Raw genomic sequence first — 17,071 nt, forward strand, 5'->3', positions numbered from 1 at the left:
GGTTATGTCGAGATAACCTAGACAAACGAGTTACTCTTGCCGTTCATGTTGGGGTCTCGAGTTTGCAGCTGCCCAGGTGACTGATGGCAGTAGTTCTGAGACACGCAGTGAACCATTCACAGCGCCGCCCCATATCTGCCAGTCGCCTCTACTTTAAAGACATTCAACAAGAGTCAATAACTCAGTGTTTCTCTGTGTAAAGAAGCAGTGAAGTGCTCAGCAGAAACATAAGCAATGAGCAGGCTCCAAAATTATCCCTAGCCAAAACAGCCCACCCAGCTGTCATCATCACGAGCACCATGATCAGCCTGACAGCGCATGACAGTCTTCTCCCGTATTTCTCCAATTAACCCCGTCCTGTGCCGGCCGCAGCCATCTGATCCGCGCACAAACAAGAAAACAGACACGCTATATGCGATAGATCAGCATGTTCTGTATTTTGCAATAAGGGCACGCTTTCGCGCACCTAAATGAAGCATAATTCGCTTTTGCTTTGCGAAATGCCTTCAAAGGTCGTCCTTATCGTTTTGGCAAAGCTCCTTGGAGTACTCTTCCACAGACACGTCACATATGTCATGCAGCTGGTCCAGGCAGTGCTGAGGAACGTTATTCACTACACGCTTTGACACCCAAAGCTGGCAATCTACGTGAAGAAAAGGAAACATAAGATTATGTCAATTTGCTACGGCGTACCATACTGGCACTGTATATCATCACCAGGGATTCTAGACAAGCGCTTATAGTCCCCTTGGCTGCCACCACATAGCTCAAGGCTCTGAACATTAAGAAATAGCGCGTAGACGTCCATAAATAAGACACCCATGACGTAAGAAAGGAAGAGAATGACTGAGTGGCTCCAGAACAGAACGTGTTAGGTGGCTAGGCTTAGCAACACTGGCAGAGGCCCTCTCCCGAACATAGAGTTTCTTACTATTAACTAGAGGGAAAGCTGGCGCCCCGCCTATAGGAGTTTGCATGGAGCTTCCTCGAGGCCACCTGAGCTACCATGGGCACTCTAAGCATCATGGGGCGGAGAGCTACCTACTGCAGAACCACAAATTTTGGCCAAAAATAATGAAAAACAAACGCTGTTCGATAACTAAGAATGTCCGAACATTCAATACCCGTCTGCAAATTGCAACAAACGAGCAGAAAAGCATGTAAATGTAAAGTTTGCCCAAAATATTTAAGCAATGGCTTGCTCTCCTATTGGCCAAATATTGCAGACCACAAAAGCCAGCATTTCGTGCTTAACAGGCGCACTTTTCAAAGAAATATCTTTAAAAAAATGTCGGTTCAACATCGTAAGAGGTTTTTTATGGCATCTCAGAAAACAAACGCCTTTTATTCACGTCTTGTGCTGTTGCGCTTTCGCTACTATGGCTTTTGTCCACTACGTTCACGCCGAAGTCGTCTGCGTGCGGGTCGCGCCGTGGATACGGAATTGAACACCTCAGTAGCGCCACTCTGTGCTCCTAAAAAAAAAAACGACTGTCCCGCACCAAGTAGCTCATCGCCCCATGATGCTTTGAGCGCCCATGGTGGCTCAGGTGCAGCGCCGCTAGCTTTCCCTCTAGTTAATAGCAAGAAACTCTATGCTCCCGAATTCCTGGCATATGGTACTCTATTGACCCGGTACTCTATTGACGCACACAACCATTGACATCGAAAATTTTTTGTCAGCTTAACTATAAGTAGTGTCTTAGAGAAGCGTTGCAGGGCGAACACACTGGACTGGAAGAGCGCCGAAAGTCAGCAGGAGGAAGAGGAATGCAGACAATAACCAGATGACGTTGTGAGGAAAATTTTGTTTAGACACTAAACGGATGACATCTTGAGGATAATTTTGTTTCAGTATTCAGGGCGCGCTTAATCTCCTATGGCTGCTAAGGTGTATGAAACGCCCAAGTTCTGTGCGTCGCTCCCGTATAATTTGGCCACGGATTCGTTATGTTAACTATTTTCACTGCTATCGCACTGAAAGTAGTTGCAGGGAATAAAGTGTGCTTACGGCTACCTGCTTCTCTGGGGGCGCATGTTTTCGCGTCTTCATCGCTCGTTATTACATGGGTAGATGGATGGATGCTGCGATCGGCAAACCTTTTGAAAGAATATGGTGCCAGGCATGTATATGTTGAACTGCCATTGCGCCACCTGTAAACGCGCCCGGAGGCATGAGTATTACCTGCTTCGAAATTACTCAAAGCCTTAGGCCGTTTCGTTTGTTCCAGGCGCTCGGTGCAGTTTACAAATAATTTTATCTGTAAGTGACAGTAAGTCAATTTTTACAGCGTCTGGTAATCCTAGCCCCTTTATGGATGACTACACGTTTTGTGTAGAATCAAGAAGCCTTGTCTTCTTTTGGCTTTCGCAAATAAGTACTCATTGTGATAGAAAGCGGGGTGATAACAGACGTACTGCATGTCAACCATTTCTTCTTTTCCGTATTATTGAGTATTTGACACCGCAGAGCCTGAATTGAATTAACAGTCCATGTTAGCGAGTGAGCTCGTGTGTCTGCCCTGTTTTCACGGTGCGCGCTGCACACACACGCTAATTGCTGAGAAGCCGTTCCTTCTTACTTTGTCCGTCGTAGGGAATGTCCACAATGGCGCAGTCCTTGTAGTCCGTGTAGACGAAGTGAGCCACCCACGTCTGCCCGGGTTCTGCGAGGCAGACGTGAAATGTCCCGTCAAATGAATCAGAACACCGCGGAATTCGTTTTGACTCTTCTCTCGGGGAATTATCCGTCGTTCTCTGGTTTCAGGGGTCACGAAATTAGTGCACTAGTCTCGCTAGGCTTTGGAAAGGAACCGAAGACAACTTGCTGGCCTCAACATTTGCAGCTAGGAGAGCATCCGTTCTGAGAGATAAAACAAGGCATCTTCTAATGTTGCCTTTCAGAGAAGATGACAGACTTGCACACCTGAACGTAACATACAACGAGTGACTTTTCGAAATAGAGAGGCTGATCGGCCGTATACGAACAACTGTTACCATCAATGCACAAAAAAAGCCTCATTGCGAAGGAGTAAGCAAATGAGCTTGCAATGCTAAGGCTTATTTCATGCAAGCTTTTATTCCGCAAGCAGCTTTAGAAAATGCAACTCGGCCATTGGTCCTAGAGAACATGGCATGAAGGTCGCGCGTTATTTTCAATCAGGCAGCCTCATTTTTCGTGGAGAAAGAAAGTCAGTGTAAAAACACGAATTTTTTGCGAGTATCTAAAGCATCTATGTATGAACAGCTACCATAGTCATTCATAAAGTTAGCAATACAATTTCAAAGAGAAAGGGTATTAGGCAGGGCGACACTCTCTCGCCAGTGCTATTCACGGCCTGTTTACACGAGGTGTTCCGAGGTCTGGATAGGGTACAGTTGGGGATAAGAGTCAATCGAGAATACCTATGTAATTGCCGATTCGCTGATGATATTGTCTTGCTGAGTCACTCAGGAGATGAATTGCAAAGCATGATCAATGAGTTAGACAGGCAGAGCAGAATGGTGGGTTTAAAAATTAACATGCAGAAAACCAAAGTAATTTTCAGCAGTCTAGCATGGAAACAGCAGTTCACAGTTGGTAGCGAGGTGCTGGAAATGTTAAAGGACGTCTGCTTAATGCAGGTAGTAACCGCTGATCCGGATCATGAGAGGCTAAGAAGAATAAGAAAAGAACAAGAATGGGGTTGGGCGCAATTGGCAGGTTCTCTCAGATCATGTATAGCAGTTTACCAATATCGCTCAACAGAAAAGTATAGGACAGCTGTATCTTGCCGGTACTAACTTATGACGCAGAAACGGAGAGGCTAGAGAAAAGGGTCCAGCTTAAAGGTGCACTAAACCGAAATCTGAACTCGTCTTTTTACCGCGGCAAATTGATCTACACTTTCCGAGCATTCTTAGAAACCAGAAATTATTCTCCTGTGCAGCCGATTTCTCTAATTTAAAGCGGATTAAACATCCCGGCTCCATCCTTTTGTTCAACTGAACTCTGAAGGTATTGAATCAACCACCGCGTGGAATGCCTTTCAGCCAGTCCCGTTGCAGCTTCGCTGTCGCTTTTGTTTTTGTTTTTACGTTTACGTGAATAAATAGTTTCAGTCGCAGACAACACAGCCGCAAAATTATGACTGCGGAAAAAAAATGGCCAGGCTTAGCTTGGTTAAGCCAAGAATGCGTTGCATACATCGATGGAGTTCCGTGCTGCTCCGTTAACTCGATAGGCTATTGACTCGATCGCCATTGAAACTGCCCGTGTGGCAGCGCTCGATCGCCATTGAGTCGATAGACTATCGGTTCGAGGGCCCTCGAAATGCCCGTGTGACAGGGGTATAAGACTGTCCCGGCGAAGGAGCGCAGCTCTTTTATACATATGCCATGACGTCAATCATAGCGCAGCGCCCCTAGCGGGAGGAGCGGGAGTCAGGTGGTGGCTGCGGCCGCGCGCGACCGCGCCAGTTGGGGCCCAGCTTTTCCTCCGTGAGGTCACGCACCGGCGCAGCGCCCCTAGCGGGAGGAGCGGGAGTCAGGTGGTGGCTGCGGCCGCGCGCGACCGCGCGAGTAGGGGCCCAGCTTTTCCTCCGGCTGTCATGACGTCACGTCACGTGGTTTGGTGGCTGCCCGGCCGCGCCCAAGGGCTGAACTGAGTGATTGCAATATGCAACGCATAAAAGCGAAGTGATGGGAGAGCACAACCAATTTTATTGACCGCCATCTTAGAACACAGAAACTGAAACTATGCCGCCATTTCGTACCCTGCCGTCATACTCACATAGTTCCACCTCTATCCACCATACTGGACCATGACGTCATCATCTGCATGTGGCAGGTGGTTGTTTCTACAATGCTATTGCAGATGGCGCTACAAGTATCAATGCGAGGTGTGCTGTTTTCTAGTTACTGCACAGATGGGGCTGGGATCTCATTGTGGTAGCAGACCCCACGAAATTTCGAAACATGAAGAGTAAGAGCTAACGCTCTTAGAATACGCGTGGACTCTTTGATTTACATATCACTCCGTCGATGGCAGAGCGGCAAGCCGCCAAGTCCTTCCTTTAGCGTTTAGTAAAAAATATGGCGGGAGCCGGGACGTTTAATGCGATTAAAATTCGGTTTGGTTTATGGTGTTTAGCGCCCCAAAGCGACTCAAGCTATGAGGGACGCCGTAGTGAGGGGCTCCGGAAATTTTGACCACCAGGGATTGTTTAACGTGCACTAACGTCGCACAGTACACGGACCTTCAGAATTTCGCCTTCATCGAAATTCGACCGCCGCGGCAGGGGTCGAAGCCGCGTCTTTCGGGTCAGCAGCCGAGCGCCATAACCACTGAGCCACCGCGGCGGCGCCGATTTAAGTTGGGGAAATCAGCCGCATAGGGCATTAATGCTCGGGACGTGTAGATCGAGTTCCCGCGGAAAAATACGGGTTCAGATTCAACTTTAGTGCATCTTTAAGCTGAGGACAGAACAGCGAGTTGTCGAAAGAAAAATGACAGGTGTGAAGTTAAGAGACCGGAAGCGGTCAGAGTGGGTGAGGGAACCGACGCGGGTTAATGAGTATCCAAGTCGAAATCAAGCGCAAGAAATGCACTTGGGCAGGGCATGCAATGCAAAGGCAAGATAACCGCTGGTCGTCAAGGGTAACGGAGTGGATTCCAAGAGAAGGCAAGCGTGGCACGGGGCGGCAGAAATTTAGGTGGGCGGATTAGAGTAAGAAGTTTGCGGGCCACGGTGAGTGCAGCTGGCAAAGGACCCGGTTAATTAGAGAGACATGGGAAAGGCCTGTGCCCTGCAGTGGGCGTAGTCAGGTTGATTATGATCATGTGAAGAATAAATGCCGAAGAATACCACCGCCCCCTTATAGCAGTTCCCTACAGCCTACGTACCCTAGGGGATCAGTCTGCGTAAATGGGTTCATGTCGGCGTGGGTTATTCTGGTGGTATGTGTCGTACATGTATTAGTGTTCCGGAAACCTAGGACTCCCACTTGCACTCCCGGCGAATCAGACCCTCAGTCAGGTCGGTTCAGGCGATGTCGGGAAGAGGGTGCGTGCTCTCGCTAATCTGTTTGAGGGGCAGGCGATGTGGGTTAACTTCTTACTGCGCGATTAAAAAGAAACACGAACTGCCGCCGCTGTGGTTTAGTGATTATGATGCTCGGCTGTTGACTCTAAAGACGCGGGCTCGATCTGGGCGGTGGCGCTCGCTTACGATGGAGACGAAATGCTAGAGGCCCGTGTGCTGTGCGATGTCAGCCCACGTTAAAGGCCGATTCACACGTGTGGGCCGCGGGCACGTCCGCGGCCCTTCGCGGCCCTTGCGCGGCCCGCGCATCACGTGTTCACGCGTCGCTACTCCACGAAGCGCGCTGTCGGCTCGCGGACCGAGTGAGAAATGTCATGTGGCTTTTTCTTCAAGGTATTTAGGGGCGGGCCGCGAAGCTGTGCGCGCTAGGTCTGGCAAACAGCCCACTGTTCCCCGACTCTTCGCAGTGTTTCGATGCCGTAAATGACCGATTGCCATGACCCCGCGGTTAATCCTATTAAGACCTAGTTATTTCCCATTCATCTGCCACCCCCTGCGATTTCACGCTAGCCGGCGTCAGGGGACCGATCAAAGGGGAGATGCAGAGAATCAGACAAGAGGGAGGATCAGTAGAGGCTATTTGCTTGAGGGACTCCTTTGAGGAGGGCATTTGCCGATTCATTCTTGAGCGGTGTGCGACTATAGTTCGTATATTGCTCGAGCTAGGGGTGCGGAGGAGTGAAGGAGGATTTGGAGAGACGGGGTCGGTAGGGCTGAGATATAGCCCACAGCGCGCTAACAAAAGTTCATCTCCTTCTCTTTCTTCCTTCCTAGCGTTGTCAATCGCTTTAAAGTAGTCTAGCGATTTTCGTTAGCCCAGTGCGTCGTTTGCTTTTTAGGTTCGCTTTTTCCGTTTGCCAGTATCAGACCGGAGACCAGTTTGTACCGACCTGTGAACACGTGCCGCGGGAGCCGCGGATGGGCCGCGGACCGACGGTCCATCGTGTGAATCGGCCTCAAAGAATCTTAGATCGCCGAAATTATCCGCAGCCCTCTAATAAGCAATCTCTCATAGCCTGAATCGGTTTGGGACGTAATACCCCATAAAATCAACACCGAAAAACACAATGGGCGGCAGCAAACGGTACAGGGAATAGAAAAGCAGCACGCACTTGCACTTAAACTGGACGCAGCAAAAAAACGCCACCGAAACCACCAGGCCCAACAGAGGAATTCTAACTGTTAATTAGAGATGCTGAAATTAACGTTAGCGCATGCGTTATGAACGTATTTCGGTACCTGCCAGGGTTCAAACATTCATAGCGCTGCTACCATCTTCTTTGCCCAGACCATAGTGTCCTAAAAAAAAGTTCATACCCGATTTCCTTCGTTAAATAAAATACGAAGTAGGTGCGCTATCGGAATTTATATGGACGCTTTGCATTAGTTAATTACGACGGTTTTACAGACAATGCAAGCGGCAGCTGGCGCCACCCGACTTCTGCCTTTCCACTTGGCTGCAGTTGGCCTTCACGGGTTTCTGCCTTTCCACTTCCCTTTCCCGACTTTGCAACCCTCATTCCGTCACCTTCTCTTTGTCCTCCTCCCTCTTATCTGAGAGTGGAGAGAGGGAGTATGCTTTCTCTAATATATCACCTGCCAACTCGGGAAAGTGGCAGCTGGGAGGAGGCTTCATCCGAAGAGAGCGATGAAGCCTCCCCTAGCGAGGCATTTATTGCTGACGCACTAAAATCAGTGCCAATCCGCAATAATGGCAACGTGTATAGGTAGATGCGCTCCACTATCTTCCTTCATGGACGTCGCATGCTGGCGTAGATGATTTCTGCGACGGGCGGTGCGTTTCGTACGCATCTACCTTCCCCGCACCTAAGCAGGATTTTGTACACCGAATCTGTGGATGAGGCTACGAAAGGAAATCTGAATATGATGTTTGCGCGGAGTTACTGTGCAGAGCTACTTGGAAGTCAAACGCACAGCCTCCTCTGCCGCTGTGGACGTGACCTGGCTGATTATTATTTGTGTGATTACTGCCAGTGGGTGCGTTGGAGTGGGTGAGACAGAAACGGATCAAACACGAGTCAGGAAATTCCTAGTCGAAATTAAGAGGAAAACGTGAGTTTGGGCAGGGCATGCAATGCAAAGAAAAGATAACCGGTGGCCCTTAAGTGTCACAGAGTGGGTTCCAAGGGAAGGGGAGCGTAGCGGGGGGCTGCAGAAACTTATGTGGTTGGAAGAAATTAAGAAGTTTACGTTGATAGTGCAGCCGCAGCTAGCACAGGACAAGGTTAAATAGAGAGATATGGAAGAGGCCTTTGTCCTGCAGCGGGCGCAGTCAGGCTGATGTTGATGATCAATAATCACGGCACGTTTTCACAATCATACTCTAGTGAGATCGAAGCCTTCGTGTCGATGAGCACATAGTGAGTGCAGGGGATGGTTTGCAATCAAATTTACAGCAGAAAAACGGGGCATAACCTAGTCCTTCTTGAAAGTAAAATATGTACTTACTGTCACTCAAAGTGAAGACGACCTTGTCTGGTGAATCGCCCGCTGACAAATTCAATGCGACATTCTTTCTGAAATTGCACACAAAAAGCAAGTACCGTTGGATAATTGTCTTCAGCAGGATGGCACATGTTGCTGTTCGAAAGACAAAGCGTATACTTCTGGGATCCGCCGTGACCCTTGAACATCCAAACGTATGTGGCTGTTTTAGCATCCAAGTCCAAGGCAGTTCGCTTGTTGGTCAGACATTGGAATTCGGGGTCGTCACCCGAAGAGTACACCAACACGACGTAGGGAAAGTGGGCGAAGAGCTGTAAAGGGGGAAATCAGTGCTGAAACCAAAAAAGCCCCTTTGCACCTGTCTTTGCACATTGAAAATAGGGCGATTTCATGATATTAGAAAAAAATTTGACCGTTACGAAGATGCGAGAGCGCTGCCACCAGCGAGCTTTTAGAAGAACTTCATATAAGAAACAAAAGATACCTGTGCATTAACGCCACATCTCGATTTCTGCGCCATAGAGAACTTGAACTCTTTATGAAGGCGCTTTAGCGAGCCAGCTTCATGACTGCACTCTAGCAGCCTGTTTTATACCGTTCGCTTTGAGCGCTTAACTTTGCCCTTACACTGCATGTTACTCTGGCCGTCTGGTCGGCGCAATCTCTGCCGGTAGCCGTGATAGAGACAGCCTCCTGCCAATGCATTGGTGCATCGCTTATCACTGCGCCACTGCGCTGGTAGCGGTATGAGGCCCCGTAGTCATCAGTGAATGTTAAGTAGGGAATGACAAATTATGCATCTATATGCATTAACCCTCTTAAGATATCGCGTCATACGTCATACCCTTAAGGCGAAGCTTAAGTGTTCCCTCCAAGTGAAGAATAAACACCTGCTTTGACACGTCTGCCCGGTTTTACTATGCTAAACTCCTTTTCGCCAGTGAAGGTGGAGAACACACAGCGTGAAGGATTCTGCAGAAGTCCAGGATGCAGAAAGCACCAGAAAGTAGTCTCAATTCTGCATGGCGAATATGGTCCAATTAGTGCCGCGCAGTTGGCACAGGAGTTTTACTTTAACCTAACTTACAAAAGTGCACTATACCTATTGAAGGTTTCAACGAGAAGCGGATGCCCATTAAATTACTGCTCGGCGTGATTAGGGGTGCGGCTGCGAGAAAATGATCGCTTCCAGATATGGTTGTTACCTAGAAGACTAGATTAGTTATTAGATCCGATAACATTAAATATATAGCGACGAGCTTGTACCTTCGTCTTATGATACAGAAAATTATCAGTTCCCACTGTTTCAATAAAAGCTAAGATGAAAGTGTTAACATATATTTTATAGTTTGATTAAAAAAAATCAACGTGTACGCAACGTCTGGCTCTGAATATTGCGTTTACTAGCCCCCAAAGTCCAGCAGTCAGCTGCGTGCAAAGCCTAATGCTCGGCAGCACTATTACTAAGGTTTAAAGTGCCGCCAACGGCACGTGTAACGCGCCTTTCAGTGCCGTCTGACGCCTCTCAGCAGCAGCAGCAGCAGCCTGTGCCTCGTTCTAAAACCAGGTTGGCCGAGTAATACGCGTATTTATTTTCTGCCTCGCCACGGTATAAATATGAGCTACAAAAATACCCTTAACCTTTTTGTCATTTTCCGGTCACACGTAGACGTTTTTTTTTTGTTTTACTGCAAACCGCCATAGCGTTGAGTTAACTAATAACGATATAAAAGTTAAGTCCACGGTGATCTTCAAAAAAAAAGTCGAATCCTTAGCAGTGTTAGCGATTCTCTGATAGCGATGCAGTAAAGTTTTGAAGGGCCCTCCGGTGCTGCCTACGGAAGGTCGCTGTGTTTTTCAAACTGTAATCCACGTCACCTCGTCTCACGCTACATCTGCGCGCATCGTTCGCTGTCGCGAAAACCAAAACGTGCCTCGGTTCGGGTCTAGCGAAGGAACTCCGCATTCTATAGCGGCTGAAGAAATGAAACGTGACGCCCTCTGCATTGTTCTCTTGATACTATTATTTTCTTCAGGAAAGTGGCACCGCACGAATGTTAGCTCATTACCGAAATAAAACACTACAAGTGCGGGCTCCATTCTGTGACCCTCTACATGTTTAGTTAGTTGTTATGTCGTAGTCCCTGCTTTGCCAAACACATGAGGTTCCTCATTGATAGGAACTGGTGACACCGCTATCGTACAGGCGATGCTACAGCTAGTGGCCGGGCTGGACTTCTATTTAGCTTTCTGAGCAGTGCAAAAATAATTTTCTCGTGTGCCAATCCATGCTTCTGGCCTCATTTTCGTTAAAGAAGCAGGAATTCATCAGAGTAATACCGTTATCAGCCTTCTTGTTCAAAGGGATAAAGAGAGGGGGGAAGGCAGGGATGTTAACCAGAAAGGTTTCCGGTTGGCTACCCAGCACTGCGAACGGAATGAGAGGATTAAAAAGAGAAGAGAGAAGGAAAGGGAACCACAGTCACAATATGTCAATCAAGGCAGTCGTTCATAAAAAAAAAAAACAGTGCCTTGTAAGCCTTGATGGCAGTCGACTGTTGTGGCCGCTTCTTGTCGTATGTGAAAGGGCGAGAATCAAGGCTGTGCAGAGCAGAACGCAGCTTACGTCTTTCGTTCACAAAAACAGGGCGCTCACACAGGAGATCACTGATTGTCTCTTCGCAGACACAGTTTAAACAAGAATGGCTGCCAGCCATCCCGATCCGAAAAGCGGAAAAAAATATTCAAATATTTACAGTACTATGTAGATGTGTAGACTTTAAGAATGCATTTCTTCGGATTATCACAAGCGTCCGAAGACGCTTGTGATAATCTCATCAGTTTTGTAGCAGCTACACCATTTAATTGCATTATAGCAGCAAAATGCGACATTTATACTGTATTTCAATGCGCGCCACCTTTAAGAGGCACAATGGGCAGAGGCGAAGTGCATGCAGCTGCGAAGCCCTCCTTAAAATAACGCTCCCATAAAAGAGAACCTCACTATAAAAATGATTACAATAAGCATACTATGTCATGATCCGCTGCTGTGACCAAATAGCTATGGCGTCCGGCTGCTTATACTAAGGACGCTGGTTTGAATTCCGTCTGTGACGGCCACATTGCGATAGAGGCGAAATAGTGAATTACAAAAAATCCCGGGTGCATTTCGATCTCAGCGCGTGATAAAGTACCCGAAGTGATCGATATTACTCCAGAGCCCTCCACTGTAGCGTTAAACGCCACTTACCATACCGTACTATGCCGCGAAATGCGAACCTATAAGCGAAAATATTCTCAGCTTACCTCGAAAGTGTCCGTGATATTGCGGTGGAGGCGGTGCGGCGCCTTTCCCCAGGTAGGGGCAACTAACAGAGCAGCCTGAGCTACAGCAAGAGCGAGTGCAAGCCTTGTCAGCCCCATAGCCTTTCCTGGTTGCAGTTAGGCACACAGTGAGTGTTGAAGCTGCCGCCTAAGAGACCCGCTTTATATATGATAGCCAAGGCGCACTCTGCCAGTTGGTGAAGCGTCAGATTAAACTATAAGAAAAAAGAGACGGCACACGTGCTTTCTGTCTGCTGTTTTTTTCATTGCGACTTTAATAACCACCAATATCAGGCAGAGAACTGCGATGATGGTATTTCGAAAAAAAAAAACGCAAAAGCATCAGTTACGAAGGCGCACGGTATGCGCCTGCAGTCAGACATGGTCAAGAATGTTTGGACATGAAATGAGCCTTTTCCACTTACTTTCGCGCTGCCGTTTATGTTGGAAAGTGATGTTTAATTAAGGAACCCAGCGCGAACAATGGTAGCTTTCACGCATTCGCAATAAGCGACGGTTGTAAACATGCCAAAGGCGAAATAACGGCTATGACGTGCCACGTAGTGCAGGGTCTCCGATCAGCGTCGACCCTGTTTGCTTCATTCAGCTGCACCGAAGCCCGTATACACTAGCGCTCTTTGCTTTTTTGCCCGCCGTCAACGACATATGTCATTGGTATGACTGAGTGTAAATTACAATGCAGCTGCTGTGCGAGGAGATGGCTTTACCGCCAAGTTTTTCCGCGAATGAACGCTCGTCTCATTACAAGAATTCCTTGCATGACACGAGAGAGAAATGTGTTCTATTTCTAATTGTTTGGTCGCATGCCAGACGATGTAGAAGATGGCGGACCTGGCATGTAGAAGCACGAAAGCATGATTCCATCCGAAAGGTACGCTGCCCTTTTTAGTTGTATTGCATTTAATAAAGGCGACAGCCAACTCCAGTTAATCATACCTCAGGTCAAATCAAAGTGGGGAGGAATGAACTCCGGGGTAACGTGTAAAGCGCACAAAGAATCCGATGGCCAGCTGCGGCAAGAGAAAGGCTCTCAGACAGAAATTGCAACGGGAAGGCGGCAGAGAGGGACGGTGATGTTTGACTTTAGTGGCGCCTAGGCTTAGCGATAAGGCAAAAGAGCGGCCAACACTGAGTTGAAAAAGTTCGGCTCGGGCTTTATTTTTATTTATATATTTACTTATTTACAAACACCCTAAGGTCCGAAGCATTAAACAGACAGGCGGGATTCGCATAAAAAAAGAACACTCTGAAATAAGTTCGGTGATGCGCAGTGATAACAACAGTAGTTAGACAATCAATATGAGGGGCAGCGTCTGAGTGGCCTACTGAACGAAATAATTCAGTGCCTGTTTTGGTTGCAGCCGAACCGGTCACACGACGTGGTATCGGGGACAGGAATACGTGGGCTGCGTGATCCGTAAACGAAGCCGATGGCTCATTATTGGACGCCGCATGGAAGACCACACTTGTGGAGGTCAAAGAATATGATCTTCAGTTTGATCCCCAGAAGTGTGGTTTTTAGGCAGCAGCTAATAACAGAAATATAGGCGTCGTTCGCGGATCATGCGGTCCAGACTCTTCTGTCCCATAATGTACATACGGGACACAAATAAATTGAAATTCAAGGCTGTGCTACATTAAGGCAAAGCAGCTTAGCATGCGCGTGATCACGTCGATGTGAAACGCAAGTGGATTTTTTTTTATTCAAGATGTTTGCCTTTTGCATTATGCCTAAACGCAAGCAGTTGCCTTTCGTGACGAGGCCTAGCGCGTACGCAGGATTCGTGTGCGCGATTTCGGCGATTGCGGAGAGTGAAATAGCAAATTTTAGCGCCTGGAAATAGCTGTCGAGCGTAGTTTTGGCTACAGTGTCCTCAATGCGACGACTGCCTACATCCCAGGGCGCGAGTACAATAAGGGGGCAGTGCCAATATGTGACCCGGTCTGCCCAGCATGTGCAGAAGGCAGCCGGCAGCAGCCGTCGGCGTCGACTGTGGACAACAAATCTGGTTGTTTTAATTAATTCAAGTAATGTCCGAACGTATGCTTAGGTGAAGCAATTTAAAATCAAATACCGATGCCATAAGACGAAGAATATGCAGTCAGCGGGAAGCGCCGCTCCTACGCGAAGCGTTTCCCAAGCAGACGATATAGCATCAGCGGTGCTTAATTATTGCAGTATTACATAGTGTGTAAAGGAGTAAAACTTCAATTTTTGATCAATATACTACGCAATATTTAAGATAAGGAGAGCCCACCTTGCGTTTTATGCCACGCAAATGAGGAGTACTGTATGCGCAAAGCAATGTAAACAACCCCAGCGCGGGGCTGCAGTTGAAATCGTCAGATTCCTGGGCCACAATGCACACGCACAGTAAACGCTAAATGATCGAATATTATTTTAAGCACTTATTTAGACGGCGGTGACTATTCATCGGTGTGGGCAGAGAAAGCATTCGAGTCCAGTAGAGTTTTGCATGAGGCTTGGTTCCTGCAAAAAGGTTCTGTATACCAGCCGAAGGGAATAAATGTTCGACTTACAAATGCACACATACAGCAGGGAAGTCGTCTTATTCGGCATTTTTCCCTCCTCCTTTCGTGCTTCAAGGTTACTCTAGTGCCACCTTGGGATAATTTGAGTTTAATTATCGAGACAATGAATAGCGGACAAGAAATTGGTAGCCATCTACAAAAACGCCGCTGCTTTCCCGGCTACCGTGATCCTGATTCCAAAACCCGGGAAGCAACCGCAGCTGGAAAACCTCCGGCCTATATCACTCACGTCATGTGTCGGAAAGTTAATGGAACACATCACTCAGACCAGAATTTCAAATTATATGGAGGAAACAGAGAAATGGCCAGACGAGATGTATGGCTTCAGGCCCCATCTGAGCACACAGGACGTCATGCTGCGGCTGCAGCAAGACATAATTCATTCCAGAACCAAAGACGCGAAAGTCATTATGGGACTAGACCTAAAAAAGGCCTTCGACAACGTCAAGCACGAAGCCATTCTGGAGGGGCTCCAGCAGGCAGGAATAGGGCTAAAAAGCTATCGTTATATCAGAAATTTTTTAACGGACCGCACGGCGGTTATAACTTTCCAGTAAATACAATCCGGCGTGATCAGGCTGGGTAACAGGGGGACACCTCAGGGATCGGTACTGTCACCCACTCTTTTCAACATGGCCATGAGAGGGCTCCCGAAGAAATTGCGAGAAATTGGGAACTACAACTTAAACTGCAGCCTGTACGCGCACGACATCAACCTCTGGATCAACAGAGGGAGCGACGCAGAGATCAATCAAACGCTGCAGGCGGCAGCAGACGTCATCTCAAAGTACGCGGAGGACAGAGGACTTAAATGTTCGCCTGAAAAATCAGAAATCTTCGTGTATAATGACAAGGCACTCAGGAACAAACCTCCCTCTGACCCACAGGTGTACGTGGAAGGAAGGGAAATACCAAAGGTAGAGACAATACGAATATTGGGCCTCCACTTACAAACACACGGGAGGAACACGATCACAATTAACAAATTAGAAAACCACGCGACCCAGACATTAAACCTCATCAGGAGGGTCTCACGTAAGGGAGGCGGCCTCAAAGAAAAAAACCTCCTAAGATTGGTACAGGCCTTCATCATTAGTAGAGTGGGATACGCCACGCCATATCTGAACCTGAAGGCAGATGAGAGGAGCAAGATAGACGCGCTCATCAGGAAATGCGTAAAAAAGGCCCTAGGGCTCCCAATCTGTACATTGACGGAGAAGCTACTGGCCCTAGGACTGCATAATACGATTGCAGAAATCGCGGAAGCGGTTAAACCCTCGCAACTTGAAAGACTCAGCACGACACGAGTGGGAAGAGCTACGCTAAGTAATCTAGGAATGGCCACAGACAGGGGGCAAAAGGAAAGGGTCGACATTGACAGGGAAATCAGGGCGCACCTAAGAATCCCTCCCCTACCCAAGAATATGCGCCCTGAGTTTAATAAGGAAAGGAGACAGAAAAGGGCGGAAGCGATAGAAAGAATATATCGGGGTAAACCCCGAAATGAAGTCGCCTACGTAGATGCGGCAGGGGACAGACACAGTCGATACATGACAATAGTGGCGGTAGATGGGGAGGGCACCCTCATCACGGTGGCCACCATACCAGGGAAAGAAACCGAGATAGCGGAGGAAGCCGCGATAGCGATCGCTTGCGCTGGAACCAAAGCTAGATATATTATTAGCGACAGTAAGACTGCAATCCAAAATTTCAGCAGAGGGAGAATAAACCCCCTCACCACCAAAATTTTAACACAAGGAGTGATTGATAGGACGATCAACATCATCGGGACCCCGGCGCACTAATCTGTCAGCGGTAACGAGGCGGCCCACAGTGCAGCTCGAAATCTCTACCTCCGTGCTGTACAGGATGGGTCGGCTCAGGCCGAACATGATAGAGAAGGGCGATTAATCTCGTATCAAGAGATTACAGAACACTACAAGCAATGCCGGAGGTGTTTTCCCCCACCAAACACGGCGTTAAATAGGAGTCAGGCGACGACGTGGAGACGCCTGCAGACTGGAGTATACCCAAACCCAGTACTAAACAAACATATCCGATCGGACTGCGAGGACGATAAATGTAAAAAGTGTGGGGCGAGAGGAACCCTCGACCTTATAATTTGGGAGTGCGCTTACTCCCCAGGCAGGGCGCAAAACATTAGCAGTAGGGAAGCCTGGGAAACCTTGTTGCGGAGCTCGGACCCTGAGCTCCAAATCACCGCCGTCCAACTGGCAGAAGAGGCCGCCGGCGAAACCAACCCGGCCAGCATCGAATGCGACCATCCCGTGCGGCTGGGCCGCTCCTAAGTCCTCTCCCCTGTAAAGGGGGGTGAGCCAGAGCGGCCCAGGCGGTGTGGTCTTTCTCTGTTGGACAATAAAAGTTTTCAACAACAACAACAACAACATCCCGGCGCACATCGGCGAAGGCATGCACGGCACGTGCCGCTTTTCACATACGGGAGCGCTTGACTGCTCAAAAGAGACCACACTCATAACTTAAAAATAAAATATTTCTGAGCGTAAATAATATACAGGGGTCCATACATTTCTGTTTCCTCAAAGATCGGAAAGTGGGCGCCACGAGCAAGTCCGCTTTCTTAAGGATCACTCAGCCCGCGTACT

General features: G+C 48.2%; 1 protein-coding gene across 1 annotated transcript; it reads right to left on the bottom strand.

Annotated features, from left to right (window-relative positions):
* Nucleotides 1–413: 413 nt before the first annotated feature.
* LOC144097393 (uncharacterized) lies at nt 414–12,025 on the bottom strand. Its single transcript, XM_077630123.1, has 5 exons — nt 11,856–12,025; nt 8,709–8,860; nt 8,553–8,620; nt 2,583–2,666; nt 414–643 (listed from the first exon to the last, which is right to left on the bottom strand). Exons 1-5 carry the CDS (start codon nt 11,970–11,972, stop codon nt 507–509), a joined length of 558 nt encoding a protein of 185 aa, XP_077486249.1. The 5' UTR covers nt 11,973–12,025; the 3' UTR covers nt 414–506.
* Nucleotides 12,026–17,071: the final 5,046 nt, after the last annotated feature.

The sequence above is a fragment of the Amblyomma americanum genome, chromosome 7 (assembly GCF_052857255.1).
Source record: "Amblyomma americanum isolate KBUSLIRL-KWMA chromosome 7, ASM5285725v1, whole genome shotgun sequence".
Taxonomy (NCBI): Eukaryota; Metazoa; Arthropoda; class Arachnida; order Ixodida; family Ixodidae; genus Amblyomma; species Amblyomma americanum.

Excerpts from the sequence above, each read along its gene's own strand:
- LOC144097393 (XM_077630123.1), bottom strand. The coding sequence starts at position 11,972 with ATGGGGCTGACAAGGCTTGCACTCGCTCTTGCTGTAGCTCAGGCTGCT. Across the intron at positions 8,861-11,855 it reads ATATCACGGACACTTTCGAG|CTCTTCGCCCACTTTCCCTA; the intron begins GTAAGCTGAGAA and ends CCCCCTTTACAG. Across the intron at positions 8,621-8,708 it reads GGTCACGGCGGATCCCAGAA|AAAGAATGTCGCATTGAATT; the intron begins GTATACGCTTTG and ends GTGCAATTTCAG.